The 23,363-nt window shown below is 43.8% G+C and overlaps 1 protein-coding gene across 7 annotated transcripts; it reads right to left on the bottom strand.

Moving 5' to 3' along the window:
- Positions 1-221: 221 nt before the first annotated feature.
- On the bottom strand, positions 222-20,062 carry LOC140456990 (uncharacterized). 7 transcript variants are annotated; one of them, XR_011953299.1, is made up of 2 exons: positions 19,826-19,991; positions 222-1,631 (listed from the first exon to the last, which is right to left on the bottom strand). XR_011953299.1 is itself a non-coding variant. In XM_072550874.1 (2 exons), exon 2 carries the CDS (start codon positions 18,683-18,685, stop codon positions 17,984-17,986), a length of 702 nt encoding a protein of 233 aa, XP_072406975.1. In that variant the 5' UTR covers positions 18,686-19,047; positions 19,998-20,062; the 3' UTR covers positions 17,489-17,983. The 7 variants fall into 7 exon arrangements, 2 of the variants coding, with proteins under 2 accessions (XP_072406975.1, XP_072406974.1); XR_011953296.1 differs by lacking the exon at positions 19,826-19,991 and adding an exon at positions 8,171-8,321; XR_011953297.1 differs by lacking the exon at positions 19,826-19,991 and adding an exon at positions 8,241-8,315.
- Positions 20,063-23,363: the final 3,301 nt, after the last annotated feature.

Genomic DNA, 23,363 nt, shown 5'->3' with positions numbered 1-23,363 from the left:
GCATCTTTTCCGGTTGCAGGGTAAGGTACTTGGAGGTTTGGGTGCAGTTGGTGGGGACACTGGCACAAACCAAGGATTGGCGAAGCTCCTTGCAGAAAGGAGGGAGGGGTGGAGAGGGGAAGAGGTCCTTGGTGGTAGGATCCAAACTGCTCATACGAAGGGTACACATGATCTTTGTATCCTGAAGGCACTCAGAATAAGACAGACTTGATGCAACACAGTTTTAATGAAAAGCTGACTTGTATTATTCTTATCCCAAATAAGTCACTGAACCCGTGGTGTTTACAAACATCATCAAAAACAGGTCCAGAAAACATAGTTTGAAAATAAACAACACCATCAAAATCCAACACTGAAAGTTCCTACAAAGCTCTTTGCTGTTTAAGCAGTCTGATGAACCACAAAAATACTTGACAAACAATATGCAGGTGGACACTCCATACCCAGTGTAAACATATTGATGTACAGAAACATTGTGATCACTTTCAAAACTTACCATTAAAGATACACAACTGTATCAACATTTCATTGACAATATCTGCACTTTAAAGAAAACAGGGTTTAATAATATCAATACAAACAGCCCGATGACCGAGGTTCATTCCTTTGTGTAAGTAAAAGCAAAACCCTACACCTGTGATTCTTTGTGAATTCGCTGGTGTGAATGCAAACTGCATATCCTTTTACACAAACAGAACAAATATACAGCACCCGCCTGATGTTATTTCACTGGTGTGCTAACAGTTTGGATGGCAGAGTGGATCCCTTCCCACATACAGAACAAGTGAACTGTCTCTCCCCAGAGTAAACATGCTGAAGTATCAACAGGTGAATTGACTACGGGAATGTTTCTCCCGAGTGTCAACTTGCTGGTGACTCCACAGGTGGGATGATTGGGTAAATCCCTTCCCACAATCAGAGCAGATGAATGGTTTCTCTCCAGTGTGAACTCGCTCATGTATCTACAGACGGGAAGACCAACTGAATCCCTTCCCGCACTGGGACCAAGAGGAAGGTCTCTCCCCAGTGTGAAGTCGCTGGTGAGTCCACAGGTTGGATGACTGAGTAAGTCCTATCCCAAATTCCGAACAGGTGATTGGTTTCTCTCCAGTGTGAATTTGTTGGCGTTTCAGGAGTCTGGATGACAGAGTGTATCCTTTCCCACATTCAGAGCAAGTGAATGGCTTCTCCCCAGTGTGAACTCGCTGATGTATCGACAGGTTGGATGATGAAGTGAATCCCTTCTCACAATCGGAGTAAGTGAATGGTTTCTCCCCACTGTGACTGCGTTGGTGTAGCCGTAAGCTGGATGACCGACTGAATTCCATCCCACACTCTGGCTTTTACCCAGTGTGAAGCCACTGATGTAACAACAGGTTCAACAACAGATCCTATCCCACAGATGGGGGTAGGTGAATGGTTTCTCTCCAGTGTGACTGCAGTGGTGAGTTTCCAGCTGTGATGGGTAAAGATATCTCTTCCCACTGTCCCTACATTGCCAAAGTCGTTCCCCATTGCGATTGCGCTGGTGTTTGGACATTTCAGATGAACCTTCACAGACTCTTCCAAGCACAGATGATATATGTTCCTCCCCAGTGTGAACGGTGCTTTTGCCTTCAACATTCAAAATCCTGAAATAATTAGGTTATTACAAACAAAATGACTGTCAGACCTTGATACGGTTTTGTTTTAAATCTCTCATTGCAAAACAATTCAAACAGAAAACAAATGTATTAGGATTAATCAGAAGAACGCAGGTTGTAAAACTGAGAAAAATTAATTTGGTCACTCGTGGAGATGGCACTTAAGGAAACTGCTGGATGATCTTTAAAACTGAACTGGTTCCTAACAGTTCTTCAGAGAAGGGAACCAATTAATTTTGTGCAAAACTACAGTAAGAAATAGAGGTGGGAGAATCAAGCGTGGAGAAAAGGCATTTTATAGATCTATAACTAATCTTGACCTTGAATTCTCCCCATATTCTTCAATCCCTTCACAGGGCTAAGGACAAGTGCATAGCTTGTGGAAAGTGGAGCTTTAGGTAGATCGGGTGTTGAAGAAAGCATTTGGCACACTTGCCTTTATCGGTCAGTGCATTAATCAATTAATGTGTTTGGATTTGATTCCACACTTTGTTTGGAGTTTGCACATTTGCCCTCTGAACGGGTTTCCTCCAGGTGCTGTGGCTTCTTCCCACAGTCCAAAGATGTGCAGGTTAGATGGATTAGCCAAGAGAAATGCAGGGTTAAAGGCATGGTGTGGGGTGCTCTTTGGATGCTTGGTGTGCACCTGTGGACTGAATAGCCTGCTTCCATTCAGCAGGGATTCTATGATTGAGTACAGGAGTTGGGAGGTCATATTGCAGCTATATTGGACATTGGTGAGGCCAATTTTCAAATACTGTGTTCAATTCTAGTCTCCTTGATTTCGAAAATATGTTAACAGAGTAGGTTTTAAACACTTAATCGAAAGTTCCTGGGAAGTGATGCTGAACAAAGAGACCCTGGAGTGTAGGTTCATAGTTCCTCGAAAGTGGAGTCACAGGTAGACAGGATAGTGAAGGCATTTGGTACGTAAGCGCATTTATTAAAGGAGCTGGATGCACATGTTGCAGCTGTAAATGTCATTGATTAAGCCACTTTTGGAGTACTGCATTCAATTCTGGTCTCCCTGCTATAGGAAAGCTGTTAGAAAACTTGAAACAGTTCAGAAAATATCTACAAGGATGTTGTCAGGGTTGGAGGGTTTGAACTACGGTTGAGGCTGAATAATAGGCTGGGGCTATTTTCCCGAGAACATTGGAGGAGGAGAGATGGCCTTATGCAAGTCTTTAAAATCGTGAGGAGCACGGATAGCGTGAAAAGCCAAGCTATTTTTCCCAGGCTAGGGGAGTACAAAACTAGAGAGGACCAGTTTAATGTGATATGGGAAAGTTTTAAAAGGGACTTAAAGTGCATGTGTAGAATGAGCTGGTCAGCATGGACGGGTTGAACTAAAAGGTCTGTTTCTCTCTTGTACATCTCTATGACTCTATGTTGTTAAACTTGAAAGATTTCATGAAAACATAGAAAATAGGTGCAAGAGTAAGCTATTCAGCCCTTCGATCCTGCACTACCATTCAATCCAAAACATGGGTGATCATTCAATCTCCGTATCCCTTTCCTGCCTTCTCCCCAAACCTCTTGATCTCTTTAGCTGCAAGGGCCATGTTTAGTTCCCTTTTGAATATATCCAATTAATTGGCCTCAACAGCTTCCTGTGGGAGAGAATTACACAGATTCACAACTCTGAAAAAACTCTTCCTCATCTCAGTCCTCAAAGGCTTACCCCTTAGTCTTAGACTGTGACCCCTTGTTCTGAGCTTGCTAACATCGGGAACATTCTTCCTGCATCGAGCTAATTCAGTCTTTTCATGATTTTATATATTTCTATGAGATAGTCCCTTATTCTCCTACATTCCAGCGAATACAAGCCCAGTCAATCCAGTCTTTCCTCATGTCAGGCCTGCAATCCCAGAAATCAGTCTGGTGAACTTTCGCTGGATTCCCTCAATAGCAAAAATGTCCTTCCTCAGACTAAGAGATTAAAACTGCACATAATACCCAAGATGTGGCCTCACCAAGAACCTGCATAACTGCAGCAAGACATCCGTCCTCCAATACTCAAATTGTCCCGCTATGAAGGAGAGCATGCTATTAGGTTTCCTTACTGCCTACTACACCTGCATACCAACCTTCAGCGACTGTTCCACCATGACACCCAGGTCTTGTTACACCCTAGCCTTTCCTAATCTGTCACCATTCAGATAATAAAATGTCTTCCTGTTTCAGAAAAGATTTAAAAGGGGATATTCCTGGGATTGCAGAGTTTGAGCTGAAGGGAAAGGCTGAAGAGGCTGGAAACTCAGAGGCTGAGGGGTTACCTTCTGAAGGAGCATGAATATGGTGAATAGCCAAGGTCTTTCTCCCCGCAGAGTGAGGGAGCTCAAAACTAGAGGGGAGAGACTTGGCGTGAGAGGGGAAATGATTTAAAAGGGATGGGAGAGGTAATCTCTTCACTCAGAGGTCGGTGCGTGTATGAAACTAGCTGCCAGAGTTGCTGGTGAATGTAGCACAATTACAACATTTAACTGGCATCTGGAAGGGTCCATGAATAGGAAATGTTGAGAGTGATATGGGCCAAATGCTCACAAATGGGTCTAGATCAGTTTAGGGTATCTCATCAATATGGATGAGTTGGTGCTGTATAAATCTATGACGCTTAACAAAATGGTGGAAATCTGAAATAATCTGAAGCAATTAATAAGTTTATAAAATAATGAGAGGTATAAATAGAGTTGATGGTAGTTGTCTTTTCCCTAAGATGCAAATTTCAACACCGGGGGAGGATATGTTTAAGGTGAGAGGAGAGAGACTTTAAAAAGTCTTAAGAGGCAATTTTTTTGCACAGAGCATGGTTTGTATGTGGAATAAACTTCCTGAGGAAGTGGTGGATGCTGATACAATTACAACATTTAAAAGACACATGGATGGATACATGATTAGGGAAGGTTTGGAGGGATATGGGTCAGGAGCAGGCAGGTGGGACTAGTTTAGTTTGGAATTATTTTGGCATGGACTTGTTGAACCAAAGGGTCTGTCTGCGTGCACTATGACTCAATGACTAAAATCAAAAAGAGTTGGAGATACTCAGCAGGTCTGGTAACATCTGCAAGGGTGAAACACGCGGGAAACATTGGAACCTTGAAGTGTTTAGATGATTATACAAGGCACTACAGTTTAGATTACTTGCCAAGTACTGGAAAATGAGATTCAAGTTAGTAGGTGCTTGATGACCAGCATGGATATGATGGGGGACATTATGTTCAACAATTTTATATCAGACTCTGACCCCATTTTGCTCAACGTTTCTCTGGGGCTCTCTCTTTTAAGAAGCAGGCAGGAGGAGCAAGCAGCGAAGAATACAAGTGACATGCTGGCCGTCATAGTGAAAGGATTGAGTAACAGGAGCAGGAACATCTTTCTGCAATGGCTTTGGTGAGGTCATAGTTGGAATAGTGTGAACCTTAGTTCTCCTTTTCCAAGGAATGATGCCCTGGCTATTGAGAGAGTGTAAAGAAGGTTCACCAGATTAATTCATGGGATGTCAGGACTGATGTATGAAGAGAGACTTGATCCTCATTTAATTCTCCTTTCTTCTGTCTTTCTGAGCAGCTGACTGCACCACTAATATTCTGTCTCCCGTTTTCTGATCTGAATCTGACCCATCTAAGCCTACACTTTGGTCTCCATCTCCCACTAGTTTGAAACCTCACTGTCACAAAGCTAGTCCCTTTTTTCCCTAAAAGCTGTTCCTTGGCTCAAGGGCACTCTGATTTTCTTCAGAGGGTTATAAACCGAGCTGGGGGTCTGATCAGTGGTTTGGGACGGAGATGAAAAGGATTTTGAGAGGCCTTTTGTTTAAGTGTAAACAGATGAGACTTCAGGCCAAAGTGCTCGGGTTTTGGAAGTGACCTGTATAATTAGCTCTCTAGCTGAAATAAGCAGTTTTAGTTCAATTTTTGACCTGGTGAGAAGTTCAACAGGGAGCTGTGTGGAAACTCTCTCTCTCTCTCTCTCTTTCTGCCTCTCAACCTCAACCTATAAGCATGTGTTCCAATTATACTGGTTTTTAAAGGAAATTTGCTTATTGGGGCTGTTGTGTATATTCGGAACAGCATAATTAAGTCTAGGTGGATAGGCTGAGTTCTGCAGGGGGCCCTTATTCTGTTCTTTGTATTTCATTGTGTAATTTAGTGAATACATTTTTGTCTGTTTTAAAATCTAGTAGTCAACGTAGCTAACTTATTCCGGGTAATTTTCACTGTACGCTTACTGAATCAAATTGCAAAATTATGGTCTGAGCTGCCTGCTTAAGAATGTTCTGAGTGGTCTGGCTTAGTCCATAACACTCACCAACTGATCAAGCAAAAGCCCCCAAGTGGAGATTTGTCCCAGCTCTGCCCGGGGGCAACCGGTCAGGCTTGTGCAGGTCCCAACTAACCCATGAATGGTTCCAATGCCTGATGAATCTAAATCCTTCCCTGGTACACCAATTCTCCAACCACATATTCAGCTGATCTCTCGTCTTATTCCTGCTCATTCTGACGTTATTACATTTGAGGACTTACATTTTCATGGGTTGTCTATCCTCCTATATTCAGCTTTCAGGTCCTCATCTCTTTGTCTACCTGCCTGCCTGTTTGGCCTCCAGCTCCAGAAGATCCTGCAGCTGCTCCATGATATTGTGGATCCTGACACTATGAAGGTAACACACCATCCTAGATTCATGCCTGTGGCCACATAAGTGCCTGTTTGTACCTCTGACTATTAAATTCCCTATCATTGTTGCCCTGCCGGTCTCATTCCTCCCCTTCTGTGTAGAAGAGCTATCTGTGGTGTCATAAACCTAACCATTGCTGATTTCCCGGAGAGGCCACTCCACTCGCACAGCCCCCACACTCCCCCCACAATCCCAAAAGATTCCAAAGTGGAATATCTGTTTGAGAAGGGGATGATGACTGGGGATTCCTGAACTCCCTCCTCAGCTTTTTATTTCACTTTACCCTTTCTGCCTGAGTAATCCTCACGTGCGGTGAGACCAACTCACTAAATGTGCTGTTCACAACAATCTCAGGTTCGCAGATGCTCCACAGCGGGTCTACCCACAGCTCCAAAAAGCAGTCACTCAGTAGCTGCAGATGGATACACTTCTGGCACACATAGCCATCAGGGACACTGGAAGCAGCCCTTATTTCCCAAATTGTGCAAGAACAGCACATGACAGGTCTGAGATCTTCTGTCACGACCTCTCTCTAGATTCAGCTAGTTACTTCTGTTAAGAGAATTTAAATGAGCTGGTGATCTTCCTTAATTTCAAACACTTCCAGCATAATCAAAAGCCCCTCCCTTTCAGTTGATATATTATACTTTCAAAACTGTAGGAAAATACTCTGCTGGTATCACTTACAAATTAGCAGCTCCAATTATGACCATGTGAGTTTCTGAACTGCCTGAACAGAGATTGAACGCCATACTCAATCATTCAGCTTCACCATCTTCCTGTCTCATTTGTCTATTTTCACCTAACCCCAAAGAACTCTATTGAGTCAAGCAGAAATCGCAGTGCAGCCTTGTCATTTAATTGTTTGCTCATACCTATACTGACCTCAGCCGCCTGCACTGTTCCATGAGAGCTCAGGGACCAGCACCTCATCTTTCAATTCAGCTCTTTATAACCTCCAAGCTCAACATGGACTTGAGCAGTTTCTGGACCAACAGACAGTTGTCAGGATCTGGAGTGTTCCACCTGAAAAGGTGGTGGAATTCAAGTCCTTAGAAATTTTAAAAGGAAATTTTCAGGTACTTCAGAACGAGGAGCTTATAGGCTAAATCAGGAAGTGGGTAATTGGGACTAAACATGACTGTGCTTTCAAAGAGATGAGGTGTAAGTTGGATAACTCCGTGCTCCCTTTCAGGACATCTTTCTCAGCAAACTGAACACATATCCCAAGGGTGATCTAATCACCAACATCTTGCTGCTTTCCGATTTACAAGCATATCAGAGATATTTTCCTGCAGTCACAACAGACGAATCTTTTTTTCCATCCAGAGTTAAATGCCAATAATGTTTAGATCAGTATTCAGATCCTGATGGCTATGCTGACTATTAGAACTTGCTTGGAGATCGCGGTCTCAATTATTCTCAAGCAATACCCTGTAAAACGATTTCACTAAAGAAAAATCACTGTTTGTCTAGTATAGAAATCTAGAAAAGACAAAACATTTCTTTTGTCTTCAGTTTGCTGTGTACAATAAATACTGGATTAGTGGTGCTGGAAGAGCACAGCAGTTTCTGGCAACGTCGATTTCGAAGCTCCTTGGATGCTGCTGTGCTCTTCCAGCACCACGAATCCAGAATCTGGTTTCCAGTGTCTGCAGTCATTGTTTTTAACCCCATGTACAGTAAATACTCCTCTTCAAATCGCCCCGCCTCCACCAAGGAAGGAGCATGCGCGTTCCTGTCCATTGTCCTCAACAAAGATGGCGGCGGCAACACGCCTGGGGCCCGCAGCTGTTTTCACGTTTATTGCGGGACAGAGAGTTTCTAATTCGGGAGCAGCGGCCCTCACCGAATCATCAGAAAACCTCGCAGTCCAGACTGACTCCATTTGTCTCCCGACTTCTACGGTTTCGCTCTACCTTTCCCGTATCCTCCTCTTGCACTCACTCCGGTCACCATTCACACAGCACAACGCCAGCGGAATTGATTGTCACGTGTGGTCACACTCGCCCCCCCCCCCCTCATTCACTCCCATTGGTTGAAGGACCAGCCACGCCCGCCCACTCTGCCGTCAATCAGCGGGGCCCCACTGTGACGCGGGCAGTATCAGAGAGCACAGGGGCTGGTGGCTATTGGGGCTGCACATTCTCCCTCCGGCGATGCTGCAAATCTGTCCCAACTCCACTGCCATTTGTCTATACTACTCCAAATCTTTCCTTCAAAGGTTAAATTCCAAAGTTCTTTTGAGAAAAAAACTGTTGAACTGTTGAATCCCATTGCCGTTCAGACTGTTCCAGATGCTCAGATGTTGCTGAATGAAATAATCTTCACATCTTCACCCTGCATTATTTGCCATTTACTTAAAAGTGGTGACCAATAATTGCGACATTTTGTCATTCTGTGAAAATCCTCAAACAAATCTGCATCTCATGTAAATCTTGGATTCACCTTCTCAACTCCAACGCGAATTAAGCTGCTACCTCTCCACAAAACAGAAACCCATCTTAATTTTAATTAAATTGAAGGAATGTGGACTTTGCTGTCCAGATCAGTATTTATTGGCGATTTATTTATTGGTGGTGAAATGCCTTCTTCAACTAATGTAGTCCATGCATCAATGCTGTTTGGAAGATAATCTGCAGTCTCTTACGTGGTTTGTGGAAAGAACCTTGACCTGGATCCACTGCACACATATCTTCACATTCGGCTTTGTTCTAATGATTTTTTTTCTTCTGCTTCCTCATGAGTAAGTGAAGTTGGAGCTGAGCTAGAATCTCAACCTGCAGCTTCAGAGCAGACAGGACACTCTGAGAAACATTCCATTCTACAATGAGTTGTTATAATCTGGAATGCAGTGTCTGAAGCTTTGGTGCAGTAACAGGAACTTTCAAGATAAAATTGGTGTATGAAGGAAAACACTTTCAGGCTGATGTGGAAATCGCAGTGAAGTGGGCAGAGTTAGAAACTCACACAAGTCACATCACTGTACATATGAAGTTTCCATGACAACACTGTCCATTCACTCATTGGAAATTAAAGTAAAATCTTAAGGTAATTGGAAAGTGAAGGAATGGAGGCACGAGGAGAAAGTGAATGTTAAGTTCTGGAATATGCTGCCTGAGAGGATGGTAGAGGCAGATTCAATTGAGATATTCAAGAAGAAATTGGCTTATTATCTGAAAAGGAAGAAGCTGGGGGAATGTCACTCAGTGAATTTCTCAGGCAGCTACCCAGTGTTACAGGGAGAAACTGAGGGATTAAGGCTTGGTGAAATGATGATTCAAATATCAGCACCATTTCCCACCTCACCCACTCATTCTCTAGGCGTTATTGCTATCACAGTAAGGACATGGTAAAATGGAGGTTGGTGCTTGTTCAGCACTTCCCTGCAGCTGCCACTGTGCAGTTTTTGTTCTGCAGCCTCTGAGCTGAATGGCCTGAAATGGTGCCAGTCCTTACTTGGCCTGTTTGGGTCCACCACATTCTGGAAAGTTCCTGGATGGGGTCTGGTGAAAACCATTGCTCACCTGAATTGAGGTTTGTGTCTCTTATCTTGTTACCTGGACCAGTCGAGTCTGATTGCTAGACTTCAAGTCTGAGCCCTTCACCCGCTGCTCTCTGCTGCTGCTGGTCCTGTCCTCAGGCATTTTCTTGTTTCTAATCACCATTTCCCTGGTGTAGTCACCACCTGCCTCTGGGTATGAGTATCACTACCAGCTTCTGAGTGCTTGGGACAGACTAGATCGGCCACAATACCATTTAAAAACCAGCACCATTGTTCACTACAAACCAAAAGCATCTAGATGGTCCAATCCTGTATTGTTATGACCATTTTTTTGTTTAAATGTTTATTCATTTATTCTACTTTCTTCACAATAAAATAGTACATACTTAGAAAGATGATAGAGGACATTCTTTATCTGGAGATTGTGAGTGTACCTGAGGTTATCAGGCTCCTGTGAACTCCTCCATCAGTTATTTTAACGTAGACTTAAAATAGACCTTTTTGAAAGAAACTGTTTAAAGAGTTCGCACCAGCCTTAAAGTGGCGGTTACTCTGTAATGGCTCCAGTCAATTCAAACTGGAAGTTTAAACCTATTATTTTACTTTCAGTTAGGAACAGATCACAGTTTGACACCAGTCTCTGATTTGACAGCACATTTCCAGCATTCACTGATGTTCCCCCTGACTCTGAACATAATTATAAAGGAGCTTCTGTTCTGTGTCTAGGGGTTAGAACCATTGAAAAGTGCAGCTGGGAAACATTTCTTAGCGCACATCAAGAGAAGAGAAATGAGAAGGATCAAAGTGCTATTCATTCCTTTCAGTGTGACCCTGAGGACTGTATCCAGGCTGAAGTTCTGTTCCTGCAAAAGATCCATTCCCAGATTATCCTTTTTGAGCTCCAGCAAGTGGTGTTGAACACTCGGATGGAAAAGAAAAATGCACACCAATGTCATAGAGATTTGAAACATGGAAGTAGACCCTTCGGTCCAACTCATCCATGCTGACCAAATATCTTAAATAGTCTAATTTGCCAGCATTTGGCCCATATCCCTCTAACCGCTTCCTAAACACTCCTGCATCTGCAGTCTTCACTTTCTCCTAGCTGCAAATGCATGGTAACAATGGTATCACCAAATTCACCTCGACGTCCCACACTGTACTGACCTGTTTGATACTACATTCTGAATGAACAGAAATTGCCTCCATTTAACTACTGAACATTGAGATGCCTGAAGTCAGTGTCTTTAGTCCAGCTACAAACTCCACTCTGATGTCACTGGTTTCATCTCGCTTCCTGATCGTCATCTGAGGCTGAGTACTCTGCAAAATCATACAAATGTAGGGCAACGTGGTGGCTCAGTGGTTAGCACTACAGCCTCACATTGCTAGGGACTTGGGTTCAATTCCAGCCTTGGGTGACTGTCTGTGTGGAGTTTGCATGTTCTCCCCATGTCTGCTGGGTTTCCTCCCAAAATCCAAAGATGTGCAGGTCAGGTGGATTGGCCATGGAAAATTACACATGGTGTTAAGTGCATTAGTCAGAGAGAATGGGTCTGGGTGGGTTACTGTTTGGAAGGTTGGTGTGGACTTGTTGGGCCCAATGGCCTGTTTGGGTAATCTAATCATGTACCCATCAGATGCGTTTTAAATGTTGTATTTGTACCAGCCTCCACCACTTCCTCTGCCAGCTCATTCCATACTCTCCATGTAAAAGTTGCCCCTGAGGTCTCTCTTAAATCTTTCCCCTCTGATTCTAAACCTATGCTGTCCCCTCAATCCCAGTGAATTGACCTTGGCTACTCAGACTATCCATGTCCCTCATGATGTCATAAATCTCTTTAAGGTCACCCCTTAGCCGCCAATGCTCCAGGGAAAATAGCCCCAGCTTATTCAGCCTCTCCCTGTAGCTTAAACTCTCCAGTCCTGGCAACACCCTTGGAAATCTTTTCTGAACCCTTTCAAGTTTCACAACATCCTTCCTACAGGAGGGAAATCACAATTAAATTCAGAATTCCAAAAGTGGCCTAACCAATGTCCTGTCCTCCTGTGACAGGGCCTCCCAACTCCTATACTTAATGCACAAACCAATAAAGGCAACCATATCAAACACCTTCACTACCCTATCTACCTGTGACTCCATCTTCAAGGAACTATGAATCTGTACTCCAATGTGTCTTTGTTCAGGAACACTCCTCGGAAACTTACCATTACATGCTCTGATTTGCCTTTCTAAAATGCAGCAGCTCACAGTTGTCTAAATTAAACTCCATCTGCCACTTCTCAACCCCTTGGCCCATCTGATGAAAGTCCCATTGTAATCTGAATTTACCTTCTTCACTGTCCACTCCACTTCCAATTTTGGTGTCATCTCTGTTCATGTAAAGCTGAATTATTAACTATGTATTCAAAATATCAGCTTCCAGCCTAGACACAAGGATTGTCGATATCAATAGAAGCAAAACATCACTATCAAAATGTCATTCAGTCTTGTAGAATCCAACCCTTGCAATCACTGTTGAACTCACGTGTCAGTGAGATGACTGAGTTACTATGGTCCAACACACGAAGCAGGTGAACAGCTTCTCATCAGTGTCAATGGGTTTGTAGGACAGCAAGTCCATTTTACTTTTAAATCTCTGATCACAGAATATTGAAAATTATTCTTATCAAAATAAGCAAGTTATTGTGTAACTAGATGGATGACTGATTTGAACCTTTTGTTCTCTCCCTGGTGTTAATTTGCTGGTGGACTGTGAGTTCACATGATCCTCTAAAGCCAGTCCCACAGTGAGAGCACCTGACTGGTCTCGTCAGTGTTAACATTCAGCTCCAGAATTGTCACACCACATCCTGCAATCAGACATTTAATGGCTAATCTGTCAATGAGCAAAGGTAATGTGTCCACAGATTCCTGATCAATATGTGAATCAGGGGTTATGGGGATAAGGCAGAAAGTGGTGTTAAACATTATCCAAATCAGCCATGATGTCTTTTGATGGTAGAAGACTTGATGGGCTGAATGGCCTACTCTTGCTCCTATGCCTGATATCCTTTAGGCATCACCACAGTCCAAGCCTTGTCATGACATAGACTGCTTTCAGCAGCAATCCATTTTCACCTCCTAAAAGTCTCCATGATTAGCATTTCTTTCTCCCTGTCATACTATCATAAAGGCATAGAGATGTACAGCATGGAAAAAGACCCTTTGATCCAACTCATCCATGCCAAACAAATACCTCAACCCAATCTGGCTGGCATCCCAAACCCGGCCCATATCCCTCCAAACCCTTCCCATTCATATACCCATTCAGATGCATTTTAAATGTTGCAATCATACTAGCCTCCACCATTTGCTCTGTCAGTTCTTTTCATACACGTACCACCCTCTGCATGAAAACATTGCCCCTTAGATCTCTTTTATATCTTTCCCCTCTCACCTGAAACCTACGCCTTCTAGTTCTGGGAAGAGATCCAGGGAAGAGATTTTGTCTATTTATCCTATCCATGCCCCTCATGATTTTATAAACTTCTCTAAGGTCACCACCTCAGCCTCCAACGCTCCAGGGAAAACAGCCCCAGCCTATTCTACCTCTCCATATAGCTCAAATCCTCTAACTCCGGGGCAGTGGGGTTGGAGGGTGCAGGTGTCCCTGAGAACATCTGCCTCATAGTTGAACACTTCAACTCCCCCTCCCACTCCATCAAGGACATGCAAGTCCTGGGCCTCCTCCACCACCAAACCATTACCACCCAACACCTGGAGGAAGAACACCTCAGATTCTGCCTTGGGACCCTGCAATAACAGGGGATAAATGTGGATTTCACTAGCTTCCTCACTTCCCCTTGCCCCACATTATCCCAGTCCCAAGCCTCCAACTTGGTACCACCCTTTCAACCTGTCCATCACTCCCCTCTCTGACCTAACAGCATCTCCCTCAACTTCATCCACCTGATCTTTGAGGAGCACTATTCTCTCCCTAGTTACCCTTTTGTCCTTAATGTATTTGTAAGCACCCTCTGGATTCTCCTTAATTCTTTTTGCCAAAGGTTTCTCATGTCCTCTTTTTGCTGTCCTGTTTCCCTCTTAAGTATACTCCTACTGCCTTTATACTGTTCTAAGGAGTCACTCTATCTGTCTTGCCTATACCTGACATAGGCTTCCTTCTTTTTCTTAACGAAACACTCAATTTCTTTAGTCATCCAGCATTCCCTATACCTACCAGCCTTCCCTTTCACCCTTACAGGAATATACTGTCTCTGGATTCTTGTTATCTTGTTATTTCTGAAGGCTTCCCTTTTTCTAGCTGTCCCTTTACCCGCGAACATCTGCCCCAATCGGCTTTTGAAAGTTCTTGCCTAATACATCAAAATTAGCCTTCCTCCAATTTAGAACTTCAACTTTAAGATCTGGTCTATCATTTTCCATAACCATTTTAAAACTAATAGAATTATGGTTGCTGGCTCCCAAAGTGCTCCACCACTGATACCTCAGTCACCTTCTATGCTTTATTTCCCATGAATAGGTCATGTTTTGCACCTTCTCTAGTCGGTACATCCACATATCGAATCAGAAAATTTTCTTGTGCACACTTAAATTCCTCTCCATCTAAACCTTTAACACTATGGTAGTCCCAGTCTTTGTTTGGAAAGTTAAAATCCAATTCCATAACCACTATTATTCTTACAGATAACCGAGATCTCCTTACAAATCTGTTTCTCAATTTCCCTCTGACTGTTAGGAGGTCTGTAATACAATCCCAATAAGGTGATCATCCCTTTCTTATTTCTTAGTTCAACCCAAATAACTTCCCTGGATATATTTCTAGGAATATCCTCCCTCAGTATAGCTGTAAAGGTATCCCTTATCAAAAATATCATTCCCTCTTCTCTCTTGCCTCCCTTTATGTCCTTCCTGGAATATTTGTATCCTGGAACATTAAGCTTCCAGTGCTGTCCATCCTGGAGCCACGTTTCTGTAATTGCTACAATATCCCAGTCTTATGTTCTTAACCATGCCCCGAGTTCATCTGCCTTCCCTGCTCAGCCTCTTGCATTGTAATAAATACAGTTTAATTTATATTAATCAGTCCTACCTTGTTCTCTGCTTTATCCCTGCCTGCCCTGACTGTTTGACTGGCTTCTTTTCTCAAATGTACCAGTCTCAGCTTGATTACTTTCCTCACTATCTTTCACCCCCCCCACACCCCCTCACCTTAATAGTTTAAATCTTCCTGAGCAGCTCTAGCAAATCTCCCTACCAGTATATTAGTCCCCTTCCAATTCAGGTGCAATCCGTCCTTCTGTACAGTTCACTTCTACCCCAGAAGAGATCCCAATGATCGCGGTCCCTTTTTTCCCCCTTACATTTGTTCTCCCTGCCTATCACTCACTTTTTCTCTGCTTATTTTTTGAAACACTTCCTGTAATGGTGAACTCTTCATCCCAACAAGTCCTTATTTCCCTGTTGGATTTATGAAGAACTACCTTGTGATCATGGCTCTTCATTTAAGATCTTACCCTCAAGTAGAAACATTACCTCCAGGTCTACAATGTCCTAAATGGTAAACTGGGCATAAAAATGAACCTCACAAGATCCAAGCACAAGTCTCAACTTACATCTGAAATTGACTAGATGGTAGGAACCGATGACTGATGATCACTGGGTGTTTTTTTTCTGTGACAGGATGTGGACTCCAGTGAGGTTCCACTGGGCTCAATCCTTGGTTCTTTGTTCCTGAAGTACATCTTTGATGCAGATGAGATGTAGTGACATAAATAAGAAATTTTCAGATGATGCAAAAGGTGGGCAAGTGCTTGATATTATGAATGAAAGCTGACATCACACGACATTAACAATGGACTAGTCAGGACATGAGAAACAGTAGCAGGATTAGGCCATTTGGCCCATTGATCGTGCTCCACCATCCAATAAATTTATGACTGAGTTTACTGCCTGTCCCTTTTTGATGAAATATCTGTTCCTCAGCCATATTTTCCATAACCCAGCCTGCATGGCTGTCACCATTACACACAACCATTTAGAATAAATTCCTCTTTGTGTCTATCTTAAACCAAAAACTCTACGTGAAAACAGTTTTCCTGATCTAGATTCCACCCCCCCCCCGCCGCCCCCCCGCCCCCGCCGCCCCCCCGCCCCCCGCCCAGCAAGAGCAAACTTCCTCTCAGCAGCTAACCTGTCAGGTCCCATCAGTATTTTATGTTTTTATGAGATCACCACTCATTTTTCTAAACTCCAATGAAGCCACACCCAAATCTTTCCTCATGATAACCCTTTCATCCCAGGCACTGGCCTTCTGAACCTTCTTTGAATTGTTCCCAATAGCCCTCCTTAAGGAAGGAGATTGTAGTATGAACTGGTGGTAATCAATTTCAGAACACATTTTGGGGGACATTATTGGTGTAACCTTTTTGAGGGATGCAAAACATAGGGGTGGGACACCAAGATGTAGGAGTTTGTAAAATTGGAGGGGGCCCACACAAAGTGGGGTAGGGGGAAACCAATGTTAAGGGGTGTGCAAAAGGTTGGAGAGGGTGCAACGTTGTGGGACTGCAAAATTTGGTGGAGACAAAACCTGGATGTAGAGGATGGGGGGAGCAGTAGAAAGACTGTATTACTTTGGAGATGTATAACTTAGAGGGCTGCAAAACAAGATGGAGGGCAGTGGCCAAGTGGGAGAATACAAAAAATGAAAAAAGTGGGAAAGAACAGAGACAAGGACAGAAAAAGGTAGAGTGAAATACAAAACAAAACGTAAGAGAGACAGTAAGAGGTAAGAGGCACAGAGGGGGAGAAAGACAGATGGGGGGGGGGGGGGGTGGAAAATGGAAAAAGAGGGAAAATGTCAGAAAAATGAACTGGAGTGAAGGAAAAATCATGATGACACTGAGGGGATACTCGCCATTCCAGCAGTGCCCAGCTTCCTCAATGATTTCTCACACACCCTCTCTGCCACGAGGGACAGATCCTGCTCCTGGAGTTTGCTTCAGCCTAACGGTTAGGGGAGGGTGGAGGTGGTTACAGGCTCAAAACTGGCATTGGGATTCCAACAGTACCCACGGTCCTCTTCACACAACCAGACAGAAACCTCCTGTTCTGTCCACATGGCAAGAGGAACTATGGCTGCTAGGGCCTACTTTAAATGCTTTAAAGTCTATCACTCAAAGCCCCCTTACTGCCCAAATCCCAGCTCATCCAGTCAGCTCTCTCTACCTGGAGGACACCAAGGGACATCTCAGAGATTAGAGGGGAGAGCGGGGGGTTGATGGAAAAAGCAGCAACTCAACTGTTTCGGGACAAATTATTACAGATGCTAGAAATTACAGCAGGTCAGGCACCATCGTGGAAAGACAGCAAGCTAACATTTCAAGTTTAGATGGCTCTGAAGAGTCACCTAGACTCAAAATGTTAACTTGCTCTCTGCATGGATGCTGTCTGACCAAGGGTTTGTTGTTTTCAGCTCAATAGTTTAGTCCAGACTGTCTCCATCTGTGCTTTCCCTACAACACCCACCCCTCCACCCCCCTTACTTCAAACACTCTTGCCCCAGACTTAAAATTCCAAAGAGACAAAGCTGCAGTTTCAAACCAGCAGCAGCCATAACAGGTTCAATTAGACAACCAGGACGCAGGCTTCTGCAACCAATGAACACATTTATTCCATAAGGAACAGGGATTACACAGATTTATTGCACAAATCAGAATTTATTAAACAGATTGACCCTGACAATATACTGAGGGACACTATCTCTATCTGTATGTGCTTGACTGTGCCTGCCTGTGTGTTTGTGTCTTTGCCTGTGTTTCCATGTATGTGTTTATGAATTAGTTTTTTTCCTGTGTATCAGTATGTGGGGGCCCAGCTCTGCCTGCAATGCGACACACTTCAAATGTATAAATTAAAAATGTGATGAATCAAAGTCACAGTTTCTCTGTGCCTCTGGTGTTTAAAGTGATACAATGCCACCCGCCGCTGGCCTGCCCATGATACATCACAACACCGCATATTTCTCTATTCCATTGCATTTTTTTCCTGGTCCTCAAGGGACGGAGGAATCCTCCATCACATCAAATCATTCCTCCCTGCAGCTGGATCAAAGTTTTTAACAACAGCAGCAACAGATGCCTGCCCTGCAGTCACTTGTGAACTCGCTGGTGTCTTAGAAGGTGGGATGACTGAGTAAATGCTTTCCCACAGACGGAGCAGGCATACAGCTTCTCACCAGTGTGTATTCGCTGGTGTTTCAGAAGGCTGTTTGAATGGACAAATCGTTTCCCACACTCAGAGCAGAGAAATGGTCTCTCCCCGGTATGAATGCGTTGATGTGTCAGCACGTCACATCTGTGTTTAAAGCTCTTCTCACAGTGCGAACATTTGAAAGGTCTCTCATCAGTGTGAACCAGTTGGTGCGCCCGGAGGTTGGATAGCTGAGAGAATGCCTTGCCACACTCTGAGCAGGGGAATGGCCTCTCCCCAGTGTGAACTCGCTGGTGCTTCATTAGGCAGGATGAGTCACTGAATCCCTTCCCACATTCTGGGCAGATGAACGGCCTCTCCCCGGTGTGAACTTGCTGATGTCGGAGTAGGTTGGCTGATTGAGTGAATCCCTTCCCACACACAGAGCAGGGGAATGGTTTTTCTCCAGCATGGACTCGTTGGTGTCTCCACAGGTTGGATGAGTCACTGAATCCCTTCCCACACTTGGGGCAAATGAACGGCCTCTCCCCAGTGTGAGTGCGTCGATGAGTTTCCAGCAGGGATGGGCGTTTGAATCCTTTCCCACAGTCCACACATTTCCATGGTTTCTTTGTAGTGCAGATGTCTTCACATCTCTCCATATCAGATTATCAGCTGACTCCTTGCTCATACACAGGACAGGGATACAGTTTCTCCCCAGTGAGTGGCGTAGTGTTAGTCAGTCTGTGTAACTGGTTCAAGACTTGTCCAGTCAGTTCACAGGAACACTTTCACTCAGGCTGTGTAACGAGCAAGAGCTCTCTCCACAGTCAGTTCACTTGTAAAGTCACCTGCATGGATGTGTCTTGCTGCATTTCCAGTTACACTGACTCTTAAAATCTTTTCCCACAGACAGTAGACAAATGTTGCAAATCCAATTGTTTTCAAGTCCTGACGAATTGATTCACTCTCTAAACTGGACAGGCTTTGGAATTCTTACTAATAAATGCACCTCTGTGATTCTCTGTAAAACAAGTTTAAGAATCAGGAAAAGGAGTGTATGAGAGATAGAACTGTTTATGACAGTACAAGAGATTGTGAAATGGAATTCATTGAATCTGGTAATTTGTGAAAAACACTCAAAGTGACCAAGAAAAGTTCTTGGATTGTCATAAAAATTCAATTAGTTCATGAATGCCCTTCAGGGAGGGGAACCCACTGCCTGTCCCTGAGCCTCTACTGTACTCAGCCCTCAATGGGAGGAGATTCTTAAGGACACAATTTCCTCCTTTTCCATCACAGGTATAAATGATTGGTCGTCTCTCCAAGAAGGTCAAGACCAGCATATATGGTGAACTCCGCTCCCAGACACACACCACCCTTTGTTGCTGTTTCTTTATGGCTGTTACCTGACAATCCTGTAACTCCTCACCGACAGCACTGTGGGAGAGCTGTCACAGCAGGATAGCAGTGAATGCTGGCCTCTTTAGCGTTGCTCAAGTCCCAGTAATAACGTTGGAGGTAAATTATATTAGAACTACTCTTGAGAAACATCGCTTCTTAAAAGAAATCCTTGAACTTGGATCAGACACCTTCAGTTTTGTTACAAAATTTGGGAATACTTCTTGTGACAGCCTCCCGTTAGAAGTTACTGAGCCACTTAAACCCAGCAGCCTCTCACTACAACAATCCCTACAACAGACACAGGAATGTGCAGCAGGGGGAAATCTGCAGGAAAGCAAAATTACTACAACTCAGGCAGTATCTCCAGAGAGAGAAAATATTGATTGAACTTAACTGACCTTCTGTCTTCAATAATCAGCCTCTCCTCAGTCTAGGAGAAACAGACGTTCCTTTTGATTTGAGCTTGCTGGAAGTAAATCCCTTCACTCTAACTCTGTGCAAAAGGAGTTTCCGAGGGCTTGGTACTAAACTGAACATAGACAACTTCCACCAAGTTGTTCCTGAACTCACCCAATCCCTTCCTCCGTCCGTCTGTCTGTCTCCTTCCAACTCTCAACCCACGGCCTCCAGTCCCTACAATGCGCATGCTCTTTAGACAACACGGCCCTGCCCTTCGTTCACTCTGATTGGCTCGGAGACCAGCCAATCCCAAAAGCCGTCTTGTGCTTCCTGCCTTTCTACTGGTCAGGACGTGCCGTCAATCATCCCAGGGGTTGAAGCATGCGCAGACTGGGCATGGTGTTTAGTTATCACGGTGCGTTCCCAGTTGTGCAGATTTGTTGGAAGAAGTGGAATTATTCCAGGACTCAATGGTATTTCAGTTCAGGAAGGAAGTAAAGACTCTTTTTTTTCAGTAGTATGTAGTCATCCCTGAGCAGGCCTTTATTTATTTTCTGGTTATTTTTTTTTAACCCCACACTACCGCCTAACTGCGGTCGAATCATAGAGTCATAGAGATGTACAGAACAGAAACAGACCCTTTGGTTCAACCCGTCCATGCCGACCAGATAGCCCAACCCAATCCAGTCCCACTGCCAGCACTTGGCCCTTATCCTTCTAAACCCTTCCTATTCATATCCTCATCCAAATGCCTTTTAAATGTTGCAATTGTACCAGCCTCCACCACATCCTCTGGCAGCTCATTCCATACACGTACCATCCTCTGCGTGAAAAAGTTATATTCCCCAGCACCCATGTTGTGTGTGTGCAGGTGTGAGACGCAGTGAAAGACCGTAGATGTACAAATCTTTATTCAACTTCCACCACCTGGAAGAAAGGAAACACCAGGGTGGCCAGTGACAAAGCAGTGCCCTTCTCAGAGAGCAATGCTGCTTGATCAAACAGTGAATGGGAGGGCAGGGACTAAATCAAAATAGAGTTGGAGGGGGAAATAATACACTCAATTCCATGCCATGCCCGCCTTTCAGGCCTGTATTTATTGTGCACCCCTCATTGTCCAAAGGATAGTGGAGAATCAATCACATTGTTGAAGGTCTCGGAGTCAATGTAGGCCAGACCAGAGAAGGGTAGCTGATTTCCCTATCCCTTTAGGACAGCGTGAGCGAAGTAGAATTTGAACACATCTCCCCAGAAGAATAGGCTGTGGTAATGCATGACTAAACCAGTTACATTGAGACAAAGTCATCACCTCCAGGGGATAGGAATTTCCAGCTTTGGTGAACTAGATTCTCAACCTCTTTTTGGCCACGGCCCCCTAGGAGCTCTTCACAGTTTCCAGGGCCCCCCTTTCAAACAGGATACAACACAAACAGATAGACAGAAAATTATTTCACAGTTTTCAGTCTGTGGCCCCCTTCAAGTCTGTCAGGGCCCCTAAGGGGGCCATATAGCCGCTGTTGAGAATGACTGGGGACGCAATGATCCAGAGAAACTGGTGTTATCTGTTCAGAGTTTCCATCCTGAACTGACAGGAATGACTTCTGTAAACCAGATGTTAGGGAGCAGTTTTACATGTGAAAAGAAATATAACCATCCACAAGTCCATATATGGATGATTCTTGCACTGATCATTAATCCTGGACAAACACGAGGACACTTTTACCATGAAGAAATCATGGAAATGTGGAAACTGTGGGAAGAGATTTAATTTCCCAGCCCAGCCGGAAATTCATCAACACAGTCACACTGGAGAGAGGGTGTTTACCTGCTGTACACGTGGGAACAGATTTAGTGTTTTCCAGCCTCTGGAACCACCTGCTTGTTCATACTGAGGAAAAGCCATTAAGCTACAGTTCCTGTGGAAATAGTGTCAGGCAATCAGTGAATCTCACTGTACAACAACGAGTTCTCAATGGGAAGAGGCTGTTATCTGTCCTGTGTGTAGGAAAGGATCTGCTTGGATTTCAAACTTGCTGGAAATTGTTTATCGGCTCTGAGTGTGGCAAGGGATTCACATAGTCCCAAAACTGTTGATATAGCAACACATTCAAACTAGCGATAGTGTGGAAAAGGATTCACTCAGTTTATTCACCTGCTTTCATATAGTGAATGTACACTAGGAAGAGACCATTCACCTGCTCCAAATGTGGTAATTAATGCACTCAATTTTCCCAACTGCTCAGCTCTTCCAGTACAGTAGCAACACCAGCATCTATCCAATAATCTGGAAAATTGCCGGGGTATGTCTTGTACAGAAATAGCAGGACAAATCAAACTCACCCATTAATCGCCCTATCAATATACTCTCGATCATAAGAAAAGCGATGGAAGGTGTCATCAACAGTAGCACCTGTAACCTGCTCAGTGATGCCCAATTTGACCTTATTCCAGTCTTGGTTCAAACATGGACAAGAGCTGAATTCCAGATGTGATTTGAGAGTGACAGCCCTTGACATCAAGATGATATTCAAGTGTGGCTTCAAAGAGCTTTAATTAGATTCCTGTCTGTAACTCAGGTATCTGTTACTATGTAAATAAACTACACTGAAACCATCAATTAGATTCCAGTCTGTAACTCACTCCCGGTTATGTATTACTCAAGATATAGAAATCTCCCTGAATCCCTTGATTAGATTCCAGTCAGATTTCTGGTATCTGTTAATCTATATATAAAAACCCCCTGAAACTCTCAATTGTATTACTGTAACTCCCTCCCTCCTGTTACTCTCTATATAACCCCCCTCCCCCCCCATCCCTTGATTAGATTGCAGTCTCTAACTGACCTCTAGGTATGTATCAATCCCTACATAAACCACCCTGACCATCCTGATTCTTATATGACAAGTTTTTCATCCTTGCAACCAATCTTGTAAACCTGGACCCTGTCCAACATCAGCACATCTTTCCTTCGATGTGGGGTCTGAACTGGTCACAGCAATCCAAACGTAGTCTGACCAGAACCTTTTATAGCCTCAACAGTACATCTCTGCTCTTGTTTAAGAGCTCTCTTGATATGAATGCTTACATTTGCTTTACTCAACCTGCATGTTAACCTTAAGAGAATTCTGAATTAGAACTCCCAAGTCCCTTTGCAGTTCAGATTCTGAAGCCTTTCCCTATACAGAAAATACACTATGCCTTTAGTCTTCCAATCAAAACGCATGACCTCACACTTTTGAACACTGTATTCTACCTGCTACTTCTTTGACCACTCTCTCAGCCTGCCCAAATAATTATGCTGCGTTCCCAATTTCTCTGAAGACTTGTCCCTCCACCTATCATTGTGTCATCTCTAACCATGCCCTCAATTCCTTTGTCCAGATTATTAATATAGAACATGACTATTTGCGCTCCACTAGTCACTGGCTGTCTTCTGAAAAAAATACCTTTTATCCCAACTCTCTGCTTTCTGTCAGTCAGGCTAACACTATTGACTCTTACCTTATTTCACAGCTTCGCATACAACACCTTGTCAAA

Source organism: Chiloscyllium punctatum, chromosome 31 (assembly GCF_047496795.1).
Source record: "Chiloscyllium punctatum isolate Juve2018m chromosome 31, sChiPun1.3, whole genome shotgun sequence".
NCBI lineage: Eukaryota > Metazoa > Chordata > Chondrichthyes > Orectolobiformes > Hemiscylliidae > Chiloscyllium > Chiloscyllium punctatum.
Note: the sequence above shows the minus strand (reverse complement) of the source record. Positions and strands in the feature narration are given on the sequence as shown.

Excerpts from the sequence above, each read along its gene's own strand:
- LOC140456990 (XM_072550874.1), bottom strand. The coding sequence starts at position 18,685 with ATGGAGAGATGTGAAGACATCTGCACTACAAAGAAACCATGGAAATGT.